Raw genomic sequence first — 13,471 nt, 5'->3', positions numbered from 1 at the left:
TAAAAAATATTTATCTCCGCCAATGTTTTGTTTTTCCCTGTTTTTCCCTTTTCTCGCTATTCTACCTGAGACATCCTGTTTCATATAAGAGCTGTTACCTGACCGGCCACATCTGACTCAGTGTTGTGCAAGGGTCAGACCCAGTAGGATCAAGCCCAAACACAAGTAGTATAAACCCAGAAAAATATCAATCAGCAGGGTTATGACAAGAGAAAAATTAGGGTCATGATCTAAGATATGCCCTGGGCAATGTGCAGCGAAGGGGTGGCAGGTTATTGTCGGTGAAACAGCGTCCATTGGGCCAGTTTCCATAGGGCATACTTGAGCTCCTGGTTCCTCATGCTGTAGATGAGGGGGTTCACTGCTGGAGGAACCACCGAGTACAGAAATGATACCACCAGGTCCAGAGATGAGGAGGAGATGGAGGGGGGCTTCAGGTGGGCAAACATGGCAGTGCTGAGAAAGAGGGAGACCACGGCCAGGTGAGGGAGGCACGTGGAAAAGGCTTTGTGCCGTCCCTGCTCCGAGGGGATCCTCAGCACTGCCCTCAAGATCTGCACATAGGACACCACAATGAAAACAAAACACCCAAAGACTAAACAGGCACTAAACACAATCAGCCCAACTTCCCTGAGGTAGGAGTGTGAGCAGGAGAGCTTGAGGATGTGGGGGATTTCACAGAAGAACTGGTTGAGGGCATTGCCCTGGCAGAGGGGCAGTGAAAATGTATTGGCCGTGTGCAGGAGAGAATTGAGGAACCCGCTGCCCCAGGCAGCTGCTGCCATGCGGACACAAGCTCTGCTGCCCAGGAGGGTCCCGTAGTGCAGGGGATGGCAGATGGCAATGTAGCGGTCATAGGCCATGACGGTGAGGAGAAAATACTCAGCTGAAATAAAAAAGAGAAAGAAAAAGAGCTGGACAGCACATCCTGCATAGGAGATGGCCCTGGTGTTCCAGAGGGAATTGGCCATGGGTTTGGGGAGAGTGGTGGAGATGGAGCCCAGGTCCAGAATAGAGAGGTTGAGGAGGAAGAAGTACATGGGGGTGTGGAGGTGGTGGTCGCAGGCGATGGTGGTGATGATGAGGCCGTTTCCCAGGAGGGCAGCCAGGTAGATGCCCAGGAAGAGCCCAAAGTGCAAGAGCTGCAGCTGCCGTGTTTCTGCAAACTCCATGAGGAGAAACTGTGTTATGGAAGTGCCGTTGGACATTTGCTGCCTCTGGGCAGGGGGACCTGTCCAAGGGGGAAAAGGCAGTGACAAACCGGGAGAGACTTCTCTGTGGAAATCCCCATGCCATTCCTCACAGAAATCCCCCTCCCACAGCTGAATGAGGAATGACCCAGCTCATTCCCAACCCCACAAACTCAATGACACACTCCCTTATCACGGAAAATACTAGTCCGTCACCTACATTCCATGAGGACATGTCTGGGGCAGGACTCCCAGAGTCAGAGGCAGAAGAGAAGCTGACCCGCACCCCCACCCCAACTCCTGAGATGCAGAGTTAAACAGAGGGGTGGGGAAACGAGGAGAAATGCGTCTGTGCTCTGAAAAAAGGAAGTAAGGAGAGCGATTCAGACAGGCGTGCAGTGAAGCCTTCTCCTCAGTGACAGTATCTCCAGACAGAAACACTGCAGGGCACTTGCTTTTATGTTGTGCATCACTTGTAGGACACAAACACTTCTCCTGGACTGGAGGTGCAGCTGCCGAGAAGGCATCTCGGGCTCTGGACCCTGTGGCTGTGGGGTGGGCGGGAGAGGAGAGCAGAGGCTTGCTGCGGAGAAGTTGTCTGAAGGTCAGGGTATGGCGGGAGGTGCCGGGATCCCCCCTGCCTGAGCACTTCTGGCAGCAGCTCCCTCTCTGTCCCTGCCTGTGTCTGGGCTGCCAGGAGCTGCCCCTGCCTGGAGCTGCTTCTCTGCCCCCGGGTCTCCTCCCTGCCAGTGCCCCAGAGCCCATCCCACCCGCTGTGTGCTCAGCTCTGCCCTGCAGACCCCTCCTGGCAGCACAGCGCTGCCCGGGGGCATCTCTGGGTGTGCGGGGGCTCAGGAGGGGTTCAGGGAAGTGCTATCGAGAACGGGGGTCTCTGTGCCTTCTCCACAAAGGAGAAATCCATTCTCACCACCCACTGCCGACCCAGCAGCTGAGAGGAGAAATCCCACAGCACAGACTTGTTCTCTTTCAGGGGAAAGGTGCCTCGATGTCCTTCTTCAAAAGGGCCCTCTGCAAATGTCCTGGGGGTGATGGGGATCCCGAGCAGCCCTGACCCACACGGGTCCATCTCAGCAACAGAAGGCATCTGCCTTGCTGGCAGTCACTCCTTCCACCCACTGCTTCTCCCCACAGAAGCTCCGTGGGAACTCCCCGGGCAGGCGGAGAGCTGACCCTGGCAAAGTCCCTGCCCCGGCACACAGCCCCCAGGGTGCAGGGACCCTGCTGGCAAGGACAGCCCTGGCCACCCCTGCCTGCACACCCCTACGCACACCTCCACAACCATCCCCGGCAGAAGGCAGCCCTCGGGCCCTGTCCCTCTCACCGGGCAGCAGGGAAGCCCTGCTCTGGAGCACATCCTCCTCCTCTACAGCACAGAAACTGAGAGAGTCCTCCTGACAGAGCCCAGCAGCTCTCAGATGGACCAGCTTGAGGAGATCCCTCCAGGAACTGGAGCTGCATTGCCCGGCACCCCAAGACTTACCACGCAGAAGCTGGTGAAGATTTCTGCCCCAGTGAGCTCTCAGCACCACCCACTCCAGACTGCCTTTAAGCTCTCTCTGCCTCGCAGGTCTCCCCTCTCTGCCTGCAGGCAGTGCCCCCAGCCCTGCTCCTGGGCAGAGCTGTCTCTCTGCAGCGCTGCCCGCTTGCCAGGAGCTCCCTCCGGCCCAGCAGCCCGGCCCAGCTCAGCAGCAGAGGACCAGCCCACTCTGGCACTCTCTCTGTCCCCTCTGGGCTCCTCCTTGGAGGTGTCCCTGGGGCTCCAGGGGAACCACCTGTGAAAAAGGCTGATGCAATCTCTGATGTTCCCTCCCTCAGCTGTGCAGAGACACTTACTTCCATCTGTGTCATTTCTCCCAGCTGAAGAAGAGCTGGGCACGAGTACCCCCTCTTCTTGTCCCATCAGTAGCACACACACTGTCTTGGACTCTTGGTACCAGGATTCCTTATGGCAAGTCACCGCTTGCCTGGTGCCACAGCTGGGGGGGCTTCAGCCCAAACGTGCAGCAATGATCTCAGCCAGGGGCACAGACAGGACGAGCTGGAGCCGTTCCTGTGGTAGACAGAGCTGTGACATTGTGCAAGAGCTCAGTCCAGCTGGTCTTCAAGGACTCAAGCTTAGCTGCAGTCCAGTTGGCAATTCAATCTAACCCCGAAAGGCAATTCAAGGGCACCAGAATGAGTGTTTACTCCTTCAGGAACAGTTCAAGGAGAAACAAAGCCACTGTGTGGCCACTGCTGAGTTTCATAAGAACTGGTGCTGATAGATCTGAAATACCCCATGTCCTTTTTGCCTCAGTCTGCCCCAGCAAGGTCTCCCAGGCCTCGGGCTCAAGGATGGAACCTGCAGGAGAAGCACCAGCAACGGCTGGGGTCAAGTCCTCGAGCAAACACAATCCTTACCAGTCTATGGACAGGAGAGGTGGAAACTGAGGGAGCTGAGAGGGCAGCCAGTGTCACAGTGGTCACTCTGCTTTGTCTTTGGAAGATCACGGAGACTGGTGGAATTGTCTGCTCACTGGCAGCGCCCAAAACGTGCATGCCCCAAAGGATTAGCAGGGGAGCTGAAGGCTGTGCCCCAGAGCATGTCCACTCAGGGACTTCTTCTGTGTGTTTGAAACAGAAGGTGACGGGATTTACCCAAAGCAGATCGCACCTGGCCATCCTCTTTGCTTTCTGTGCTGAAAGGACAGGATTTCTGGGCAGAGAGAGCGGTAACTTTTACTGGGAAGTCAGAAAGGCATTCAGCATCACCCCCAGCTTGTTTCTAACTGAGGACAGTAGAATCTGCATGGGTAGATAAGCAGGTGGGTAAAATACGATCTGAACTGCTGGGCTTGGAGGCACGTGGTTCCTGCATGGTACTATGTCTGGAGGTATCTCGCCAGTAGGGTCCTGCAGGGGTCGATACCATAACCTGCCCTGTTTGAAATGTTTATAATGCCCTGGAAGACATAAGAGTGAAAACTGAGTAGGAGGGTGGTGCTGCACCGCAGCGGGACCCTCCCAGAGGATCTTTGATCTCCATGTTTGGAGGTTTTCAGGTTTCAGCTCCACAGTCACAGCCGACCAGAGTCTGAGGTTGGCGATTTCCCACCCTTTGGTGGGAGGCTGGACCACAGACACCAGCAAACCCTTTCCCTACAGCCCTTCCCTGAGCCTGGATGTGAGGGTGGCTACAGCAGATGCTCATGGGACAATTCAGGGTGGAACTGTCCTGTGATCAGTGGGTCTCTACATCGACCTTTAGTTCCAAGCAGGGCTAGCTCTGAGGTCGAGCAGGTTGCTCAAGACACAGCAGCGTCCCAGTGCAGAGTCTGCACACGAGAGCCACACATCAAAGACGCCATTACAGACACGGGGACAAGGCATTTGACCAGCTCGTTGAACCCAGAAATCGGTATGCCACGCCTCCTGAGATTCCCACAAGCACCTAAGATTTTGTCCAGGGAAGTGGGGAAGTGTGATTCCTTTTTCGGTGTCCTGCCTGTCTCCAGCCCCATGTGGTGCTTTAGGATGTGAAGAGAATCAAACCCAACCTTTGGACTAGATTAGTTTCATTTTCCATGCTGGAATGCGGGGCAGATGAAGGCAGCTCTGAGCTCTCTGCTGCACAGCTCGGACTTCCGAGAATGGAAACGCAGGTAATCTTCTGGTGTGATTACCGATTTGCCTGCCTTTGTGCCTTTTCACTAACCTGGGATCTGTCCGTCGGCCTGAGAAACTACTCCCCTATTCCACCTCCCTCTCTTCATAAAAGGAGGGAACAAAGATATGGAGCATGGATGACTTAAGGACACTATTGTAATCTTTACATTATAGGAGAGAGAAAAGATAGTACAACTAATTCCAAACTATCCTTCAGATGCATTCTGATTCTTCCTTCTTTCCAAACCTCAGCCACCTTAGATCTTGAAAGGACTGCCTCAAATCTCTCCAACTAAAATCCCACAAGCCTTCTCTCAGAGAAGTCTTTTTAGCACAGGACAACTCTGCCCGTCACTTCTGCCCTATGCCCAAACTCTGTTTTGCAGTTGGGCGAAGTCAAGGTGTCAAGGTACTCCCTTGCAACATCTTCCCTACAAAAGTTGTCTTCTCTTCATGCTGATCCCACTTGCATGGCCTCATGTTATGTACAGCTCCATCCTCCTCTTGCAGAGCCCCACTGGGTGACCAGTTTTCTGTTTCTTTCCTGCCCATTCACCTTCACAACCTTTTTGTATTTTATGCATACCAAATATTATCTGAAGCAACACATTTATTGCCCCCAGCTTCACCCATTTCCAACTGCAGGCTGAGCTATTTCTCCTCTTTGAGCAGACATTGTGCAAAGCTGCTCCAGGTATGGAAACTCACTTAAATGCAGCACATTAATTGGGGCTCAATCAAATATAAAAAACGTATCCTGAGCTAGTTTTTCAGAGACAGTTTCAAAGTGGCAAAGCAGATTCAAAGTGTCTGAAGGAACTGGGGGTTTTTAACCTGGAGAAAAGGACGCTGAGGGGAGACCTTATTGCTCTCTACAACTACCTGAAAGGAGGTTGTAGCCAGGTGGGGCTTGGTCTCTTCTACCAAGTAACAAACGATATGACAAGAGGAATTGGGCTTGAGTTGCACTGGGGGAGATTTAGATTAGACATTAGGAAAAAACGTCTTGACTGAGAGGGTTATCAAGCATCGGACCAGGCTACCCGGGAAGGGGTTGAGTCACCATCCCTGGAGGTATTGAAAAGACATGTAGGGGTGGTGCTGAGGGACATGGTTTAGTGGTGGACTTGGTTAACAGTTGGAGTCGATGATCCTAAAGGTCCCTTCCAACCTAAACGATTCCATGATTTTATGATTCTATGATTCCATGATTCTATGATTCCATGATTCTATGATTCCATGATTCTATTCTACATAAATTCTGAGAGCCAAGTTACAAAGAGAGAGGGGAAAATAGGTGAAGCTGTATTTTCTAGACTCACTAATTCTCTGTCAGTAAAGAGAAGGTCCCACAGCCTGTGGCACGTTTTCATTAGTTGGCCCTATGGGAAGTTTTGTTTCTTGGGTCTCTTGGCTCGAGCCTGCTGCGTTCCTATTTCCAGCAAGGGCAAAAGTTCCCGTTCAGGTATCAAACTTTTGCCCATCCTGCCCGGAGAGCCAGGACAGTTGTGTCACACAACATTCAGTGTCAGAGTGAAGATGGAAAAGAAGTGTGAATTGAAATGATTTGTCCTCCAATGGAAACTCAAATCCTGAGCTGGCTGGACCACATTGGCTGCAGTTAGACATAAGTTACCTGAGACAAATGTGAGTTCAGACCTGGTTGGCAGAGTTTCTCACAGCCCTCACTGAGGAGAGCAGGGTGCTGCGAGAGGGGAGCGAGTATCTGTTCCCCAAATCCCCAGGTAGTGCCCAAACCATCTTTCCCTTGGCCTCTGGCATCTCATGCCTTGAGATGCAAGAAATGCGGGGCCTTCTGTCAGTAATCCTCCAACAATCCTTCAGGCGGTTGTGTGAGTTCCCTATCAGTATCTAAAAAATGTAACACCCTCCCCCAAAACTAAACAAGCAAAAGCCCCACCAATCACAAAAAAACAATCCAAAGTCTCCAACAAACATTAATTTGCCTAAATCTAAATGCAGCAGTTTGCATCTTGGACATCCGCTCTGGGCAATGCCAGTGAAATCAGTATTTGCAGCGTGAGCCGTGATACCCCATCCTCAAGAACAAATCCAACGCAGTTCAGAGGAAGGGTGGTCTTTCAAAAGTCACTGTATGTGTCCCCAGGTGGCATGGACACTGCTGATTCCCCACTCCAGAGCGGCAGAGGCTGGAGCCCCTTTGCATGATGGACTTCTTGCCAGGAAGCCACAGCTATGGGGGTATCTCACCTGGTTCTTACTGTCCCTTAGCTCAGCATCCATTTCCGTGTATTTCACTCTTTTCTATGTCTACTCTTTCTATATGTCGGAATGACAGAAAAGCAAACATTTCCTAAAAGTTTGTCATAATGTCCTTGCTATAGACAAGAAGCCCATCAACCCTGGAGGCAGCCAAGAACATTGCCATGAGCACCAAGAAGATCCAAGAAGCTCAAGGCCTCTTCTGAAGGGCAGCAAATTCTTGCAACTGTGATTTGAGCCTGGAAGTGAGAAGGAATTTTCGTCTGTGCTTGGAGGAGGAATAAGCGTGTTGTGGCAGTATGTCAGGGCCGAAGGCCCTTGCGCAAATCAGGGATGATGGAGACATTTCCATCTTGTGTGCATGCCTCAGGGCAGGAAATGGGGCATGCCCGCTGCTGGGGGTGTGTGTACTCAGTCATGCCTCAGGAGCTGACCTTGTTCTCTCATGCAAGAAAGAAGAAAACAGGAGGACTGAGTTTGCCATACCTCAGTCAGCCAGTGGGAAACAAAAAAGTAAAGACATTGGGAGAGGAGGGTTGGAGAGGGGGAGGCAGATTAGGAGGAGGAAAGAGGGGGGAAAGTGATGATTGCTGTGTTAAAACATTGGGAAGCCAAGACCCAGCTTGTTTGCCTGTCTTCTGAAGATGGATCTTGGTTTTTCTTTCGGGGGGGTGACCCTGTCAGACTAGCTTTCACAGTTGTCCTCTGCTAGGAAGCCCAGAGAACACGAGGGCTGGCATGCATCTACTGGGATTTAGACGTGTCCACTAGCGGGGCTTGATTCAGCTGCCCACTTCTCACTGCCAATAGGGAGGTGCCCTGAGGAGTCCCAGGCATGCAAGAATGGCAGCCCTCAGCTTGGCTGGGTAACGGAAGAGGAAACAGCATGTTTAGCGTAAGTTTTCTCCCACTCCTGGGCAGGTGTGGCATTTCACAGCTCCCACCTGCAGGATCACAATCGTGTTTACTTTAAAGAAGGAAGCAAGCCAGGGAAGATTTGACACTCTTCAACACCAGACCTGTATTTCTTTAAGACACAAATTCCCCTCTCCCACTTCTCATTCCACAACCAGTCCACAGATTCTGCACTTCTAAAGATGGACCTGGGACACAAAATATGCACTTACGAATTGTCCATGCTTGGTCAAAGGAGACCCACAACCTGTGTCTTCCTGGTGGATCTCAACTAGTATGAGCTCTCGACGCAGGCCACAGTTTTTCTGAGTGCATTTCCTAGAGCCCCCTTGACCTCCCTGTTCCGCAGGCTGTAGAGGAGAGGATTGACCATGGGCGTGAGGATGGTGTAGAAAAAGGAGAGCACTTGATTGAGCTGCCTCAGTGAGGCTGTCCTGGGTATCATATAGACAACGACGAGGGTGCCATAGAAAACAGTGACCACCATGAGGTGAGAGGAGCAGGTGGAGAAGGCCTTCTGCCTCCCCATGGTGGTCGGAATCCTCAGGATCGCAGCTATGATGCAGATGTAGGATACCAAAGTGACTACAAACGGGACGACTACATCCAGAAAACAGATTATGAAAGTCACCAGTCTAAGCACGGTGGTGTCACTGCAGGCGAGCTCTAGCAACGGGGCAAAATCACAGAAGAAGTGATCAATTGCATTGGGACCACAGAAGGGTAACTTGGAAAATTGTCCAGTGACTATGGTAGACATCAGTAATCCCGCTAGCCAGGACCCAGCCGCCAGCTGGAGACAGAGCTTCCAGTTCATGAGGCTTGCATAGAGCAGGGGTTGACATATGGCCAAGTACCGATCATAGGACATGGTGGCCAGCAGGTAGCACTCGGCACCTGCAAAACAGCCAAAGAAAAAGAACTGCGTCATGCAGCCTTGAGCAGAAATGGTTCTGTCCCTGGTTAGGAAGCTGGCCAGCAGCCTGGGCAGGATAGTGGAGGTATAGCAGATTTCTACACTGGATAAATTCCCCAGGAAGAAGTACATGGGAGTGTGAAGATGCCGATGTGCCACCACCAGCACAACAACGAGGATGTTGCCAAACATGGTCACCATGTAGATCATGAGAGAGAGGATGAAGAGAGGCACCTGAAGCTTGGGGACATTACTCAATCCCAGCAGGAGGAACACCACTGGTGAGGTCTGGTTGTCCCATTCTTCTTTCTCCATGAGGTGCTGTAGGACTTTCTTTTCCCCATGAGGCAGGAAGGGAACCTGGGGAAGGGCATGTGTTTCTGTGATTTTTGTGAAAATGAACTGGGAAGAAGTCACTGCCAGAGACAACATGGAGGTTTTCCCCCATTTGACTGAATTCCGACTTGGTTTAGGGGCATCATTCCTGGCGAAAGGGCAAGAAAAGGTTCTTTGAGAGGGCCAAACTGCTCTTCTTTGAAGAATCTCCTTTGATTAGAGAGGTGAGTTGCCGCATCGAGGTGCCTATTTCTGTGGAATGAAAGAGAATGTTCATTTGATCATATTAGATTGTGATGCGTGAAGTTATTGCCAGGAGTACCCAGCATAGGTTTTAGCCAAATTTCAAGCAACAGAAAGATGGGCCAGAGAGGAAAACTCCATCATGCAAAAAAGCCTTTAGGGGAACGCATCGTGCCATAGACAGCTTCTTTCCACTGAGGAAGAATGGACACCGAGGAGGTTCTTTCCACTGAGGAAGAATGGGCTAGAGGTCTCAACTCCCTGAAACATTTGCTTTCTGATGACGCAATTCTGTCCCTGGACAGGCCATCTCTTTCCACTGACCAAGAGTGGCCAGGACTTACTAGCTTGGTAGCTGAAGGCACTGCAAAGGGTCTGTTAGCCAGGACACTCACAAGCAGATATGAACTTGGGAGAGAAGGGTGGGAAAAACGGGATTCCAGAGAAGAGGTCCCTGAGGTTCTAAGCCAAATGAGGAAAAGCGATGTTGCACAAGGAGGAGGCAAAAAAGACAGGGGTGACGATCATTTGCTGGACATCTCTTCCTCCTCACCTTACATTTCTGGGTGCATTTGGGCTGCCTCCCTGCAGCAGCGCAGCACCTGGACCTCAGCATTGCCACCTGAGTGCTCAGGGCTCCCTGTTCAGCACTGCAATGAAGACACAAGAGTGTCCTGGGGGTGAGTGGGGGCTGAGGCGGTGCAGGATCCTCATGAAGCACAGGTTTCCAGTAAATTCCTGATACACACCTGGTTGCCTGCCCAGGGAACGCCTGTGGCTGAAAGAGAAAGCCCACACCACCTCTCCGGGCTTCCATAACACTCGGGTCAGACAAAACACTGTCCCTGATGATGCTCTGCCTCAAACTTCACACATTTTACAGAGTTGGAGATGGCCAAGGCAGGCACCTGGAGAGCCCAGAGAGTTCCTGGGATGGAGGAGCCCTTTGACTCAGTGATTCAGTGCACCTACACTGGGATGCATTGTTCCAGAAGGTGCTTCCATGGGGAGGGTGCCCCAGAGTCAGTGCTCTCAGTAAATCACACCCCATGCGGATGGCTGAGAGACAGCTGTGAGAGAGCTGAGGCATTGAGGTGAAGCCCTAAGACACAAGCAAGATGGAGAAAGAGACAGAGAGAGAATAAGAGTTGAGACATTAAAGGACGTGTGTTGGCACGCTGGCCCCATACCCTCCTCTCCAACCTCTTCATGTCCACGGAGGTGTCCGAGTGCCCATCAGCTGATGCCCCGCAGCTCTGTCTCTGCACTGACAACCACGCTGCCTGTATCTGTTCAGTGGTGTCAAGGACCCAGGGAGGGTATCCAGAGGAAAGAGTGAGCTGGAATAAGAAGACGTGCAGGACAGGGCTGTACCAAGACACATGGTCCCACTTCCTAGTGGCCGCTGTGCAAAGAGCCACTGGCACATTAATGATACCCACCTCAGCAAACCCAGCACCTACCTGTAGTCCCCAGCAGGATGTCACAGCCCTTCCTCTGAGGGGAATGGAGCATGAAAGGCAAGGTCGGGGGCTATCTCCTGCCTCTTCCACATTCCATCCTCCCCTTTCCAATTCTGCCTGCAGACCCTGACCCATGGCTTAGTCGCTGCTCTGTCCTTGCACTCACCTGTCACCATCTCCTTCTGAGAGTCTTCAGCAGCACCTGAATATCCCCTTCTCTGCAGTGCCTCCCGGGTTTATAGAAGAGGCTCCTGAAGGTTCCTGCTGCAGCTCAACTCTCTGTGTCACAGAAAGTGAGCCCTGTGCAAGTGAAGCCCCGGGGGGATGAAAGCCCTGAGCTGCCCTCCCTTGGACCTCTGTGCTCTTCGGAGGTGGGGAAACAAGCCGGGGAATGAGCCGTGATCTCTTCCAGCTCACGGAGCAGAACTATAATGAGATGCTCCTCACAGATCTCCTTCTAGACTCCACGAATGGTTGTTGGGGAGGAAGGAGTGATTTCCTCCAAGCTGAGGAGACTGGGAATGTGGGACAGGATAAGTCCCCCACAGGGGTGCCAGGCTCTGCCCTTTAAGGAGAGAGGAAACCCAAACCTTCCCCAGAGGCCAAGGTGCTTCACTTGCTGGGGGCTAAAGTGAGCTCAGCTGCTGATCTAGAGTGACAGTTAGGACTCCACCCTCCTAGAGGAATGGTGCACAGGGTTCTCCTTGGCTCCAGCTTTAGGTTAAGGGAGCTGACTTAGGTTAAGCTCTGCTGACTTGCTCCTCATGACAGGTGGACCCCTCAGGTCTCTCCTCTGAGTGCAAAGGGAGAGAAAGACCCTGGGACATCATTTAGGGTAGCAACTGCACAGAGCATTGTCTCCAGTGAAGTCAGACTTGGTGGTCAGGGCTGTGTCCCAGTAGGGTCTTGAAAACTGCAAAGGGTAGACATTCCATAGCCTGCCTGGACAACTTGTTCCAGTGTCTGTCTGTCTGATGTTCTTCCTGTTCCAGGTCAGAATCTCCCGTTTCAGGTTATAGAATCATAGACTCCTAGGATGGTTAGAGTTGGAAGGGACCTTAAAAATCATCTTGTTCCAACCCCCTGTCATGGGCACCTTCCATCAGTCCAGGTTGCTCAAGGCCCCATCCAGCCTGGCCTTGAACACCTCAAGGGATGGAACAGCCACAGCTTCTCTGGGAAACCTGTGCCAGTGTCTCACCACCCTCAGAGTGAAGAATTTCTTTTCCCATATCCAATCTAAATCTCCCCTTTTCCAGTTTGAAGCCATTCCCCCTCGTCTTATCACTACATGCCCTTGTAAAAAGTCCCTCTCCAGCTTTCTTGTAGGCCGCCTTTAAGTACTGGAAGGCCACTGTAAGGTCTCCCTGGAGCCTTCTCTTCTGCAGACTGAAGAACCCCAACTCTCTCAGCCTTTCTTCATAAGAGAGGTCTCCATCCACTTGCATCATAAGAATGGAACCATGTAGTTACCAAGGCTAATGGTTTCTTCACAGAGTCCTTTTGTAACTGTAAGGTTGCAGCCGTTCCTGGTGGGGGTCTCTGCAGATCCATCTCTGATCACACATGAAGCCTTGCTCCAGATGTGCCCCAGCTGTTGGTGGCTTTCGATGTGTGTGAGGCCAGAGCGGGGGGACGAGGGGCCCATGAGCAGCCCTCCCTCGGCAGATCCCACCACCCTTCAGGCACACTAGTTGAAGGGGGGTTTAGCAGGTTGGTGGGACAAGACAATCTCCAGAGACCCCCTCCAAAACCCTACCGGTGTGATCCTGGGATTCTGTGAGTGATCTGGTTTGAGCCAGTGCACATGAAGGAATTTTTTCCTGGATGATATTTACGTTCACTCTTGGCTCTAGTTAAGGTCTGACCCATGCTTTGACTCCAGATGAGCTTTTCTGTCAAAAACAAGAGCATTTTTTCCTTTCCCACTTGGGTTCTGATAGTGACTCCCAGACACCTTGGCCACCTTTTTCCTCTACAAGACAGCTTGCTTCCAGACACCGCTCCCCTGACTGAAGGGAGCTGAGGGTCCTCACTGGTGCCTACCTGAGGCTGGTGGCAGCTGAAGAAGCGTGTCCTGATCAAGCGGTGCAGGTACAGTCTGGAGAGTTAGGCCCAGCAAGGACTCAGAGCCCATTTTGCCAAGTTGTACCATGCTGTTCCTCCAGGAGTTCCTCAGCTCTTGCAACGTTGAGGTCTATGGTCAGCAGGGCCCTGTGAGCCATGCGCAGAGGGCAGGAGAGAGCCAGTCAGCCTTCTCCAGCCCATGAGTCTCTCTAGGAGAAGACCCAGGTCTGCCTTAGGCACTGGTTCTATCCAGCTGCTGGACCCTGGTCTTCATGGTCTCCTCATTGCCTGCACCCGGGCATTGGAGTCCAGGATGTTTGCAGCCCTGCTCCAGTTGCTGGAAGACAGACCTCGTATCCTCCTCACCGGTGATTCCAGCTTGAAGTTCACTGCCATTCACACATGCCCACTAAGAACAGAGGATGCGCCCG

General features: G+C 52.2%; 2 protein-coding genes across 2 annotated transcripts in view; both read right to left on the bottom strand.

Annotated features, from left to right (window-relative positions):
* Positions 1-272: 272 nt before the first annotated feature.
* Positions 273-13,471, bottom strand: part of LOC309684968 (olfactory receptor 14I1-like) — a gene marked incomplete at both ends in the record, with an annotated part of 32,522 nt that continues 19,323 nt past the window's right edge. The window contains one exon of the mRNA XM_082500801.1: positions 273-886. Within this exon, the coding sequence (XP_082356927.1) occupies positions 273-886 (614 nt within the window). The remainder of the gene's footprint in view (positions 887-13,471) is intronic.
* Positions 8,287-9,246, bottom strand: LOC309684952 (olfactory receptor 8A1-like; the record flags this gene model as incomplete). Its single annotated transcript, XM_082500786.1, has 1 exon — positions 8,287-9,246. The coding sequence occupies one exon, from the start codon at positions 9,244-9,246 to the stop codon at positions 8,287-8,289; it is 960 nt and encodes a 319-aa protein (XP_082356912.1).

This window comes from Vanellus vanellus, assembly GCF_965231255.1.
Source record: "Vanellus vanellus genome assembly, contig: HAP1_SCAFFOLD_110, whole genome shotgun sequence".
In the NCBI taxonomy this organism is placed as follows: Eukaryota; Metazoa; Chordata; class Aves; order Charadriiformes; family Charadriidae; genus Vanellus; species Vanellus vanellus.
This window is presented reverse-complemented; position numbering and strand designations above follow the sequence as displayed.